This window comes from Megalobrama amblycephala, unplaced genomic scaffold (genome assembly GCF_018812025.1).
Source record: "Megalobrama amblycephala isolate DHTTF-2021 unplaced genomic scaffold, ASM1881202v1 scaffold265, whole genome shotgun sequence".
NCBI classification, from domain to species: Eukaryota; Metazoa; Chordata; class Actinopteri; order Cypriniformes; family Xenocyprididae; genus Megalobrama; species Megalobrama amblycephala.
In genome coordinates this window covers 135,219-149,823 of record NW_025953341.1, presented here as the reverse complement: position 1 = coordinate 149,823, position 14,605 = coordinate 135,219, and the positions used below count along the sequence as shown (strand labels likewise).

Sequence of the window (14,605 nt, the reverse complement as noted above, 5' to 3'; positions counted from 1 at the left end):
TTCATGAATTTTGGAGCATGTTTAGGCCCTCAAAAATGTGATTCATTTCAGAGAAGAAGAAGAAGAACAAGAAGAAGAAGAACAAGAATAACAAGAAGAAGAAACAGAGCAATTCCAATAGGGTCCTCCAATAGGGTGCTTGGGCCCTAAATGGTGATTTTTGGCAGGTTTCTTGACAAAGGTTTGCTTCAAAAATACTAAAATGAGAACACTAAATACTCTACTGTCAATTGTTTTTTATTATTAAAAAAGCTAAGAAAAGTGTTTCATTTTTACTTTTTGTTTTTAAATACTTAAGCACAAGTAAATATGGATTACATTTTTTTCAATGTGTTTTTTTACACCTCTGAAACAAATGTAACATGCTATATGTTATCTTATATGTTACATAAAGAAAACAACAATACTCATTTGTGATGAAGTGAATCTATAATTTTTGGATTCTTTTTATTACATGAACAAAAACTACCCACAGCAAAGAACTACATTTGACATCAACACAAATAGCATGAGAAAAAAGAAGAAAATGTACACCTGAAAATAATAATATTAAAAAAGTGACGGCTGCATTTACAGGAGTGTCACCTGCATTACAGCTTTCTCCCGCACATTTAGGCACTAATGTTTTTCTGCAAAAATAATTTTGGTCATATAAACGGTTTTAAGGACTTCATGATGGGTGTACATCATCTTGGTAAACAATTTCTAAATCTATTTCTAACCACAGTGTTACTACTGGTTTTGGCTGCATTTCATAGGTAGACAATTACATAAAGGTAAAACAGAATGCTAGACTAAAAATTGTCATACAGTTAAGCCAATACTTTACAAAACTGTAGGTCTGCACAAGAAAAAGTAACTCCACAAGTGTGAATAGCTATACCAGTGATGAGATCTCTGTAAGATCTACTAAACTTCTGCATTATAAGGTCAAGGTCAAATGTTTGCTAACACTTTTTACTATATTTTCAATTTAACCTAAAAAATAACATTTCTTTATACAACGTCAGTAAAGCCAACATGTCATACAAGTTGTTTATATTTTTTCTTGCTTCTGAAAAAATGAATTACTTAGGCAAATCTCTTTAATAAATTTTGCTATAATAATCACTCAACTGAAGACAATAGTTTAGTAGTTTTCATGTCATATTGATGCTCCACAATATACACTTTTATACTTTTGGTCCTGACTTTATAGTTTCTGTTTCTGTTTATCTGTGTATTTGTGTATACTGTGTGTATGGCTGGTGCAATCTTTCATGTATGCTCTAATACAGTACTACACATAAATTCTTGGAAAAATATATCCATTTTTGTCACAAAGATGTAAAAAAGAGTGGAAATGTATTTAAGTCTTAAGCACCACTGATGGTTCTGTTAAATACAAAGAAATATTACATAACATCATTTAATGTCCTCGCATGGATTCTTTTGAGGCTACATTTACATTATATAGGAAAGAAAAATAAAGAAGACTGCTTGTTACTCCCATGTAAAATCAACATTGTGTGCCATAGATACACAAAAGACACCAGCAAGCTTTTTTTTCATTTTTTTTTTTTTTTTCATCAATTCAGTTAATTCCAAATCATATTTTATATTTTGGTCAAACAAACAAACAAAAATTGTGAAGATCACTGCACTGCAAACATTAGAAAAGATGAAATGCAGACATTGGTCAGAGAAACTTTTTTTCCTGAAAAATTCTCATTTAGTCATAGTAATGCAGAGTAATGTGGAGGAATGGAGCACTTTTTTAAATTCTGAAGACATACAATCCTGGTGAAATATTGAATACATAGGAGTTTTCAATCTTACTCCTGGAGGGCCACCTTCCAGGAGAGTTTAGCTCTAGTCTAATTAAGCACAACTGAAACTTTAATCAAAGTCTTTAGGATCACTGGAAGCTTCCAAGCAGGTGTGCTGGAGCTAAATGCTGCAGGAAAGTGGCCCCCGGGAGCAGGACCGGACACCCCTGGAATACATCATTCGTAATCTACTAATAAGCATATATGATAAATGAAAAAGCAGACATCCAGTAGATGTACGAAGAAATATCACAACATATAAAATACTTAATATAAACAGAAATCAGAAAAAAAGAATGAAACATTGGTCTTAGCAGGATCAATTAGTTTAATTGTTTCAGACAACAAAAGTACTTTACGATGTAATAAATTGACTGCATGCTGATTATTTCTCTTGCACTTTTTTTCATGCCAATAAAGCATTAAATTACTGAAAATAGTTTTCTATCAAACGCATTTGTCTTTTACAGTGTTTTTTGTTTGTTTCTGTGTTAAAACAAGACTTTTTAGCTACCTCTGATAAGAGAAGAGCAGGCCTAGTCAATTTTTTTTTTCTTCTAATTTTTTTTTTATAGTCACTATATATTGCCGTCTTTTCTGTCTTCCTGTTTTTAAACCATTTATCTTGTCATTGTCATTTTCAATGAAATGCATGTGACATGTTTTAACCTTCATATTGCTAGTGCAATGGCTCCAATGTTTTTATGTATAATTCTCACTGATAGTCAATACCATCATCAGTTCTTAATTGTCCAACACTTAGGTACTCAAACTGTTTTTTTTTTTTTTTTTCAGTTAAGTGTTGGGACCCAAGTTCAAGGGTAGATCGTTTGTGGTGGAAATTTTAGGTTGCATGACTCAAGGATTTCCCTGTGTGTCTTACTATGTTACATACCTAAGCCTAAACTAGTCCAGTCTGCATGTGTATGTGTAGTGGGTATGGGTGGTATATAAGTGGGGACTGGCCATTTGAAATGTAATAGTTACTGAAGTTGTGTTCTGTCATGTATGGTGCAGGCTGGTAGTAGCAGGTAACATTATTGGCATTAGGAATGATATTCTGCTCACCTAGGACTTTGAGTGCTAGAATGGTAATCATATTGAGAGTCTGACGGCGCTCATGCCCCATCAAGCACACAGTGCTCTCATTGACCACTCTCCGAAGTGTCATCAAGTAATCATATTTGCTTTTCTCTTCTCCAATAAAATGGTTGCGCAGATATGATTCAATCTTGCGCTGCTGCTCGTTCACATCAGGGAAGTCAATAAAAAAACGTGAACACATGTAGCGCTCAAGTGTCTTAATTTCAGTTTCACAGGCAGGTTTAAAGTCCCGGACAAGAAGATTACTGTATTTAAGCAGGCCTCCACCCCTGATCTCTTCAGGGTTGCGTGTTGCTATTAGCCGGTAACGTAGGTGATCCATAGCCTGCTCAAAGTCACCATACATGCTCTCAGCCATCACTGTAATACAAGGCAGCTCTTTGGAAGGGATTATGGGCTTGTTAACATCTGAAGCTGATGGATCTGGTATCTTGGAAACCACCGACTCACTTACTGAGGACACAGACGTTTCTAATGTATGTGACATTGATACTGCTGAGGGTTTCAAAACCTGTGAAAGTACATTAGAGGATTCTAGAACTTCAAAGAATACTTTAGAGGGCTCTATAACATGCAGAGATATAACTGATGGTTCTAAAAGAGGTTCTGAGATTCTAGGAGTCTCTGTTGCTGTTGAGGATATGGAAGGTTCTAGTGACTTTGAAAAATGTGGTGCTGATACAGTGAGGCTTTGAACCTCTGGTAAAGAGATAAGTGGTTCTAATACACATGATAATAGTTCTGGAGGTTCTTTAGTCTGTGGACTTGCCACAAGAAGTTCCTGAGTCTGCAGAGTGGACACAGGGTAGTTGTGAATTTGAGGTGATATAACATGTTCAGAGCACGAAGAATCGGTCTCTACCACTTGTGAATCAATAGTATGGTCTGCAGACAGTGGTTTCAATATTTGAGAGGCAGAAATTGTTGCCTTAGTGACTGACTTAGTGTCTGAGGGTGGAGTAAAATATTTTGGTGATGTGGGGTCATCCTCTTGGGCACAAGTCTCGGTGTCTTCCTTTTTGGGAGAGGCTGAGTTGAGGTGATAATTGTCATTTGCCTGAAGTAAAGGCTCAGAATTCACATTAATGAGAGGTACCACTGCCTGACACTGTGCTGTCTGAATGCTTTTGTTAAAAGGCTGGTTTATCCTGTTTTGATCTTTGGGGAGATTACTGGGATTGGATGTAGGGATGACAATATTGACATGTGTAGCTTCACCAGTTTCTGGTTCTGAGCTTTGCGCTGGACTTTGAAGGCTTTCCTCTGGTAATAGACTCATGTACAGTGTCTCTTCTGAATGCATACTACTCTCTGGAGCAGCAACAGTAAAAGCTCCAGTACAAGTGGCTAGTTCTTTTGACTCTTTAGAGTTTTTTTCTGAGGCACTGGATAATTCAAAGCTTTTTGTAGTAAGACCTGACAATTTAACCTGCATAGGTAATGATTCGTTTGGGTAAGCTTTAGGTGGATGCAAAACCTGACAAGTATTAACATCCAAATTATTTGAAACTGATTTTTCTGGTGAACATGGCACAGGAGTTGTCTTTTTGGACATTTTACGAGGAGGTTTGGGTGAGGAATGCTTGAGAACAACCATTTGTGAATTTTGGCTGTTTTTCTTGGCAGGGGGTGGCAGAGGATACTCAGCATATGATTCTAGTGCTGCTTGTGTAAGAAATGTAATGGGAGCAGGTTGGAATGTGCATCGCTCACCAAAGGTCCCTTTTGTTGAAAGACAAGAGAAGTCAGTATGTACCATTTCTAGCCATGGTTTGGAATTAACTGCCTCTATGTCTAACATGTCAGAATCTATTTCACTAATATATGTTTTAACTGGGGGATTTGTTTGCTTAACAGACATGGTTTTTAGCACTACCAGTTCATTTTCCCCTCCTGAGTCAATACCTGTTTCATCTGAATTTACCTCTAGCAGCGTCTCTGTATGCAAAGACACATTTTCATGAGGTTCATTCTTTTCCTCCACATGCACCATTACAGGGTGCTCTGATACTTGCTCCATAGGTACAGGCATAGTTGTAGTGTCAACCATTTCTGTTTCAACATCTTTGTCTATTTCAAGAGTTGGTTCTTGTTCTGAATATTTAGACTGTTCTTTCTGACTGATTTTACAATAACACTGAGAGTCAGAGAAAGTCTGCATATCATCAGTTTTGCAGCATACGTCAGTGTCACTTTCCTGGTGATGTCCTGTGTCACAAGAGCTGAGGAATGGTTCATCCATTAGGGCTGACTGAATCTCTTTTGTTTGAGCTGAAGAAGAACCCTGGCCCTCTTGCCCTTCTACAACCTTCTGCCTTTCAGCATCCAAGTAAGATTGTAGCATGCTGTCCAGGATAATCTGGAAGGAGTCCACACTGAATTCAAACTGTCGTCGTAGAGAGCTGACAAACTTGAGCTCTACATTCTTCCCGCTGTTATTTGAGAGGGAGATAAGGCTCCAACGATCATGCTCAGTGAACACCTTGACCATTTTTTGTACATATGCCTCTTTCATGGTGAGAGCTGTGATTTTATCTTTGTTGACTCCTTTAGGTAGAAAGTCCAGCAGACAGCTCAAAACCACCTCCTTGATAATCTGGAAGTCCTCTGGTTTGGGAAGCTCCACACCAAAGATGATATCCAAGTCTTTATAGCTGGTGCCATTCTCTTTGACCAGCACATGACTGGCTGTAGAGCCATTGAGACGGACATCTCTCACCTTGATTTTCTTCAAAATCAGTCTGTCTCTGACCACATGGATTATGTCTTTAGGCTTAATTTCAAGGGTTGGAAAATTGCCCCTGCCATGAATGGGAATGACCTCTGTAAGAACTTGGTCCAAAGTCTCCACCTGCTCTTGTGTCAGTTTGTGAAACCGGCGGTCATCTTCCATCTCTATCAGGTTCACTAGATCTGGTAGAAATACAAATAGAGAGAAAATTTATTATAGATGCGCAGCATGTATAACATTTTAGTTATTTTTAATAAAGTGCAACATAGTGGCCAAACTTGCCAGTAGTTGTCGAATTAGATTTTTATGTTAAATTAAAAAATTTCCATGTACAAAACAACAACATATCATGTATGTTGGTGTACATGTAGTGTATAAATACACAATTTAATTAGCACAATATTAGCACTAAACATACTAAACTAGGTGTTACCACTGCTTTATATATTTCCTTGCAAACATGATTGAATTAATGAGTAGTCTTGTGTGTATAAGACTTTGACCCATTTTGTAGTCTCAGCTTTAAAACTACACAGCTGTGAGGGATATGAACAAGAAAGGATATGCAGCGAAACCAAATGAAATATCATCAGTGTTTTCATTAGCTGGTAAATGCCAAGCTGTGACTGTTAAAAATTTGCAATGCCTGACCACTTAGCACTGGCCACTGAGACGGCATCTCCCTCAGATTTCTATGAAAAAGGAACCTGGACTGCAAAGAGGGAGTGTGGCTAAGCTACAAAGCATTTGGTTCCCTATTCATGGAACCAGGGTTTCGTATTTACCTGAGACTTTGCCATTTGTAGGTTCACTTGACGGTGTCAGTAGCTGACACTGTCGGAACTGTATATCATTACATAGAGGTCTGCATGGGATTGTTTTTTTTTTGTTTTTTTTGTTTTTTTTTGTCCCGCTCCCACTAGGTTATATTCAGTACCCGACCGCATTCATTCTGTGTTCACCCACTATCTGCTTAGAATGATTTTCTTCTCGACCTGATCGATCTAAATACTAGAGGTATTAGATATTAGAGGCTAAATACCTCTAATCTCAGATTTAAATTTCCCATAAAGAAAGAGAGAGTGATTGGGGATAACAAATAAAAAATGTTGGCTATACAACAATTTCATTTGTTATTTTTGTCTAATCATGATACTGTCAACACAGAAAAAAATGTCACAGAAAAAAATAAGCTAAATTACAGACATCTGTCACTCAAAATTATAAGCCTGAATCTGCTCAGTGACTTTTAATTCATCACCGATGAGACTGATTTAAGCTTTAATATATGTATATTAGTGCTGTCAATGTTAACGCGTTAACGCATGCGATTCATTTTTTTCCCAGTTTAACGCATTAAAAATATTAACGCAATTAACACAGCATCCTTTTTTTCTGTCATCCTTTGGCTAGCATTACAATATATGATAACGCTTTTATTCGTGCAAATGCTTTTAAACCATTTACATGTGCCAAAAGAGAATGTGCTGTCTGTGAATGTCCTGTCACACACGAGGCACAGAAAGACGCTCGCCGTCATGCACATGGACAGTGCGGCAGAATCGAGTTCTCTGTCATGCTTGAACGAACAATAACACATTTTTTAATTGATTGACATCACTATATTTATATATATATATATATATATATATATATATATACACTACCGCTCATATGGGATCCGTAAGATTTTTAATGTTTTTAAAAGAAGTTTTGTCTGCTCACCAAGGCTTAATTTATTTAATTAAAAATACAGTAAAAACAGTAATATTGTGAAAAATTATTACAATTTAAAATAACTGTTTTCTATTTGAATATATTTTATAAAATAATTTATTCTTGTGTTGGCAAAGCTGAATTTTCAGCATCATTACTCCAGTCTTCAGTGTCACATGATCCTTCAGAAATCATTCTAATATGATGATTAGTTCCTTAAGAAATATTTGTTATTATTATCAATGATGAAAACAGTTGTGTACTTTTTTTTCAGGATTCCTTGATGAATAGAAAGTTCAAAAGAACAGCATTTATCTAAAATACAAAGCTTTTGTAACATTTTACACTACTGTTCAAAAGTTTGGGGTCAGTAAGAATTTTTATTTTTATTTTTTTTTAAAGAAATTAATACTTTTATTCAGCAAGGATGCATTAAATCAATCAAAAGTGACAGTAAAGACATTTATAATGTTAGATTTCAAATAAACACTGTTCTTTTGAACTTTCTATTCATCAAAGAATCCTGAAAAAAATATTGTACACAAATATTTTGTACAATTGTAAACAATAAATGTTTCTTGAGCAGCAAATTGACATATTAGAATGATTTCTGAAGGATCATGTGACACTGAAGACTGGATTAACGATACTGAAAATTGGCTGGATGTGAGTGCGAAGAATCTTAAAGCCCTGTATATATATATATATACAAGACTCTTCGCACTCACATCCACACGTTTACAAACAAAAACTTACACTTGGGTGTTTGAATGAATAGTGAGTCTGTGCTAATTTTCTTCCTCCTTTATTTTAATTCTTTAAAGGAGCAAGTGTTTCTTTTTGTGTAAACTTCTTGGCATACTGTGGGGAGTGTTACACTAGTTCAAACATATAAGGCTGAACACTGCTACTTACAAATTCTTGACATTTTGTCTGCGTGAGATTCTCCAGTTTAGTTGTTGCTGGAGTATCCAAAGCACAAGCTGTAAAGGCTCTGCCCTCTTCTGGAAAGGGGGGGGGGGGGGGAGCAGCATTTCATTTGCATTTAAAGGTACACACCCAAATAGGGGCAAATTGGACATACAGTTACTATAATAAATGATCTGTGGGGCAGGGCTGCAGACAAGGACCTTCTCCTTGTCTGTTCACTGCTGGTGGAATGACCTGCCATTTAAAAAAAAAAACTGCTACAGACCTTTAAAGATCTTTTTTTGTCAACACTTGGTCCAGTAATATTAGCACTTACTTTTTACTTTTACTATTCTCTCTATATTTATTAAAAAAAAAAAAAAAAAAAAAAAATCCTTGCTACGAGCACTTTGCTGGAGGACTTGACACAGCACTTGCATACTGTTGCACTCATGTTGATTTGATTGCTTCTATTGTTCTCATTTGTAAGTCGCTTTGTAGAAAAGTGTCTGCTAAATGATTAAATATAAATGTTAACGTAAATTTTTAGGGGCAGTGGCCCAAACCAGAAAGGGGTCTTATAATTATAATAATATTTTTATTTTACACAAAACTTATTTTACGCAAGACTGCAGAGTTACCTTTTAATATGCAGGCAGCCTATGACCATGAATCATTAGATAGGTCTAAAAATTTATTATAAAATATTATTATGACAAAAAAATCTGACAATAATTTATACATTTTTGTCAGGAGGTATGAAAAATCTAAAACAGAGTCCATGTATTCAATATGAAATATTAGCCTATTATGCATACACTGTGGAAAATAAAACCTCTTGTACACTTCTGTACACTGGAGAAAAACATATGGATAATCATGTTTACTTCAAATTTCTATAGAGAGAAGTATTATTTTTACTATTTTTACCCAAAATAGGATGAAGTGAGTATTATTGAGCACTATAAACACGTTTTGTCCGTTTCATTCAAACTGGAAACCGGAAGGGCACCCTCACACAGAAACTCTAATTATGCCTCAAAGAAGTAACATAACTTGTGACGTTCCAGGAAATAGCTAATATGAACAAAGGCATCCAGCTAATACAGCTATCACTGTAGCTGAATAAAAAGAAGATAGAAATGCTTTGACTGATTAAACCTGAAGACAATAAACACACGACTGCAACAATATGTGGTTTATCTGAGTTCTTCAAGCCTTCTCAGGTATTTTCATAATAATAAAGTATATTTATTATAATGCAATGCTAATCGACACAGCCTTTATCACTGTATAGAATTCTATAAAATAATATATTTTTTGCCTTATACTATGATATGAAACCACATCAGCTCACAAAAGTAAATTATAACACTTGAATGACATTATGAAGTGAGTTTGGAGTAAAAACATTACAAATACAAATTTGGGAAGATATTTGATGCGTGTTGCTTTTATCAAATATACGTTATAAGTGACTCCAATTCACAGAGCTTTTAGAGATGAAGCAGCATTTACTACTGATCACAGACAGAGCTGCTCTTCACTTATATATATATTTTATATATATATATATATATATATATATATATATATATATATATATATATATTAAATATATTTATTTAAAAAAAAAAAACAACAACCTTTAAGGTTTCATAATCACACTAAGCCCAATTGAGATTTCGGTTTTGTTTTGATTAATTGTGCAGCCCAATAGAAATACAAAAACAAACAAACAAATTAATAATTCCGCGGACCACAATACTGTCTGTATTGTGGATTATAATGCATCTACCACATCCTTCTGGTACAGCCGATGAAGGCAGAGGGGCAGTGGCATTTAGAAGCACGGAGAAGCGAATGATGGGAGAAGCCATGGAGGAGCGGACAGCCGACTAGAGCCCAGAGCAACACAGGAGACAGCCAGGAGGCTGACCCATGGTGGAACTGATAGAGGGAGGATCCATGGTGGAATCTTGAGCCTAACCGACAGAGGTGATGCCAGTAGATGTGGAGAACTAGGCGGAGTTTGATGGGCCGAGAGACCCGGTGACACAGATGGACTAGGAGACCAAAGGCAAAGACGTGGTGATGAGAGGCCGAGTTGGGGCCAGGGTGTCGGAGGACTGAGGTGACACTGGTGCGATTGAGGACAGAGGTGGAGCAGGAGGGAATGAGGGGTGGAGGGATGAGGTACAGTCGAAGGCCTAGAAGTCCGTGGGGGTGGTAAAGCGACGACTGATCAAGGTGGAGCCGGTGTGATTAGGGAGTCCGGTGGAGCCGAAAGGATGTTGAGGGGGTGAGGAGCCAGGGTGGAGCCAATTGGTCAATGGGCAGAGATGGAGCTGAGGGCTTGGAGGGACGAGGTGGAGCCAGGGAATCCCATGCCACAACAGAGCTGGTGACTAGTAGCCCCAAGGCAGATCTGGGTTGCAAGGTGGAGCCAATAGGGGAGCCGAAGGGCTGAAGGGCGCCAGTGGAAACAGGCACATAGGAATGGATGATTTCAGTGGAGTAGGCAGGAAAGGCAGGCTGGGTGTGAACATCAATAACACACTTGGTGAACATCAATACAGGCTTTGTGCTGGGCAACGAAACAGGCTTGGTGCTGGATCAGTGGTGATGAAGAACACTCTGTGTTGGACGGGACCAGTAGTGAAGAAGACAAAAGTGAATTAAAAATCTATATTTTAATCAGTTTTAGGAACATATTATATGGAAATAATTTAGGAAGATTTTATATTTGGAAGATTTTTTTTATTATTTTATTTTAACAGCTTCTGAAGAGTTTTGAAGAGTTCAAATATGCTGTATCGTAACTACACGTTACCGCATTGACATCTCTATATCTATGAGATTGAACCTAAAGTCAACAGAAAGCTAAAGTCAACATATTTTTCTAATAGACCTACCAATCTCTATGAAAAAATAAAATAATAATGCTGCCATCTTTCTAAAGTCATTTTTGACTGTAAATTGGCTCCAAATCTCAGGTGAAAATGGTCACTTTGACCCCCCTCTACAAAATAGTGGATTACTCAGTAAATATACATCTGTGACATTTAATATTTTGGATTTCATCACTATTTATGTTTGTCTTTTTACAGAAAAAATATGAAAAAAATAAAAAATTTGAACTTGGGACCTCTGGTTGATTTGACACGTAATGACCCAGCATTGTTTATTAACTAAAGTAAAACTTTAGACAATTCAATATGATATAACACAAATGAACAGCGTACATAGCACAAATAATAGCAGATAGTCAGTTTTGTCAGTTTTATGACAGATCCTCAAAGTGGTAAAATCCTAATAACTCACAAACCCAGACCATCTCTGCTTGTTTGCAATGCAAGGGCAAATAAAGAACTGGTTCTATCCATTTTAAAAAATCCATTTTTTGGGAATGAATGATGACTTACTGTAGCCATTGCTCTTTGTTAACAGTTGGTGAGGACGACTAACAGCAGATAGAGATCATGCATCGGCAAACTACTTCTATTCCTGCAGTTTCCGGATGTCCAATGTTGAATTTTCTGTCGAATTTGAACCACTGAATTTGTGGAAGCAAATTTGAAAAGCAAAATAAAATGGACCAGAAATTTCCTGTTGAATATTTTAGGTTGTATTTTTAAACAGACTGAATATATTGGAAGTGAAATCTGAAATCTGAATATGAACCTTCAAATTTTTAATAATGAAAATGTGGGTGAAATGTTTGAATTGAAATATTCACAGCATAAATATACGACTATGTTGAATTTCAGCCCACAAAAATGCAAGCCCTAAAAATACAATGCATTCAAATGCAAATACGGTTAGTGCAGTTCAACAGGCTTTTTTTTTTATTTAAAACACTTTTGCCATTAATAATCTTCCATAAAATACACATGAAAATATTGTCCGTCTTGCCTCATTTATTCACATAAACACATTAACAACGTTAACGCATGCGATTAACTTTTTTCAGTTTAACGCGTTAAAAATATTTAACACAATTAACGCAGCATCCATTTTTTCTGTCATCCTTTGGCTAACGTTACATTATATGATCATGCTCTTCTTCATACAAATGCTTTTAAATCATTCAAGCATGACAAGGCAAACGAGAATGAGCTGTCTGTGAATGTTCTGACAAACACACGATGCACAGAAAGACGCGCACCAGTATGGTGCACAAAGAGAGCGCGGCAGAATTGAGTTCTCTTTTGCTCTTGAATGAATATTAACACGCACAATTACTGTTAAGACAGGTAGGAAGGCCACAGGTAAATATTACATTTATTATAGGTTTATGCGAAGATTGTTTTAAGTTTAAGTTGTTTTATTTTTCGGAGCCTAATAATGTTAAAATTGATAACTGTAATGTTGAATGTCAATAATTAATGTTTTTAAAAAAAAAAAAATCAATTTCAGACAGTAGCAGTATTAGTATCAGTGATACTATTCATAAAAAAATGCTATTAAACAAGAATTTAAAATATACTGTTTACATTCTTGATACACTAATTTGGAGAGTAACTGTGAAATTATTACATTATAAAATATATTAAAAACTTAAAACCAAGTTGTACTATTGCATCAAAATTATCCCAATATAAAAACAAATACAGAGTGAGCAAATACCGAGTGAGCAAACATTTAGGCTAGGTGAGAATGTTTATATATGAATAAAAGTCATTGGCGTAATTTGCGAGTGGGACGGGTGGAACATGTCCCCACCACTTTTTGCCAGGGTCGATATTGTCCCCACCACTTTTTTGAAACATTTTGCGGCACGGATGCATCTAATACGAAAGAAACATCTCTAGTTGATTAGCAATTCATTCTTTTGTGTTAAATAATATGCGATCTATCGCTGGGATGTGTTGTTTTTGAAACCACTGTTATCAGTAGCGCAACAGTGTTGGCGCTCATGCACACTGCGCATTCTTCACACGGACTAGCGCTTCAATCTATCGGCTGGAGACTCTATTTGTTCCGGTGAAATCACAAAACAAAATGCACATAAACGTGTCCCTGCTCCTGATATATAATCACTGATGAAAAACTTTGGTTTAATGAAAAAATAAATAAATAAATTACACGAGGCTGGATTAGATCCCAGAACCTCTGGCACACTGAACAAAAATTCCACCACTACTCCATCAAGACAATCAAATAATAAATGCGGATTCTCGTATTTATTGACTAATGTAAATACTCTCGAGACTAACAATATATTGCATTATAGTAGATGTAAGGACAAAACTATTATAATAGCCATGATGTCTATGTCAATAAATTTTGTGCATTTATTATTATAATGATACAATTACACCCCCCCACCATCACACACATTCCTGTCCCATCCACTTTTTGAAACAAAGTTACGCCACTGATAAAATCCTTAATTAAAATCTGTTATCATACAAAGTGATCTCTTCAGAAGAAATTACTGATTTCCTAGATTTTCAATGGATGGACAAATAGTTAGATAGCCTAATATTAAAACTATCTATATGACAGTAGGCCTATGTATGACGGTTCTTCCCTGTGGTATTGAAAACCGATACTTTTCAAGGTATCATATCAAAGTAGTATTGTGACAACACTAGCATAGGGTGCCACAAATTTTTGAAAATTTTCAAAGGGTGCCGTGACTGAAAAAAAGGTTGGGAAACACTGGTATGTTCTCCAGAGCCCACTTCAGTCATGAATCAGCTTAAGCACCCATTCACACTCCCAGAAAAATTCACCAGAAATTCACCAGTCCATCCCTGTGAGAGAAATTTCACCAGTCTGTTCCTGTGAGAAAAATTCACCAGTCTGTTCCAGTGAGAGATATTCAACAGTCTGTTCCTGTGAGGGAAATTCCAGAGCCTATTCCATTCCTAGAGTCAGCTACTGAGGATGCAGAACTCACCATTATGGCCATGGCCATTTTGTGTGTGTGGGCTGCACACATGTTGGCTCCAGAACTTGACCAGAGTCCAGTGAAGGCTCCAGACCCTGACCAGAGTCCAATGAAGGCTCCAGGCCCAGACCAGAGTCCAGTGTTGACTCCAGCCCCTGACAGTGGTGTAATGTAATGAAGTAATAATACTACCTCAAAAAATACATTTAGTATTTTTTTAAAGAATCTGTACTTTTATATTTCTGTCAACTTTTACTTTTACTCCACTACATTTACTAAATAAAATGTATACTTTCACTGTATGTATGCATTTCCTCAAAGCATATCCGTTACTTGCTACAAAAAAAGAACACAGACTGCAAGCAAGCATGTGCAAACAAGTTCTCGCACAACCACAGTTGAGAAGGGTTCTCTGTCATTATACAATACAGAGGCAAA

The 14,605-nt window shown here is 36.3% G+C and overlaps 1 protein-coding gene across 1 annotated transcript in view; it reads right to left on the bottom strand.

The window, feature by feature from the left end:
- Positions 1-410: 410 nt before the first annotated feature.
- Positions 411-14,605, bottom strand: part of LOC125261077 — a 58,396-nt gene continuing 44,201 nt past the window's right edge. The window contains exon 2 of the mRNA XM_048179641.1: positions 411-5,825. Within this exon, the coding sequence (XP_048035598.1) occupies positions 2,710-5,805 (3,096 nt within the window). The 5' untranslated portion in view covers positions 5,806-5,825 and the 3' untranslated portion in view covers positions 411-2,709. The remainder of the gene's footprint in view (positions 5,826-14,605) is intronic.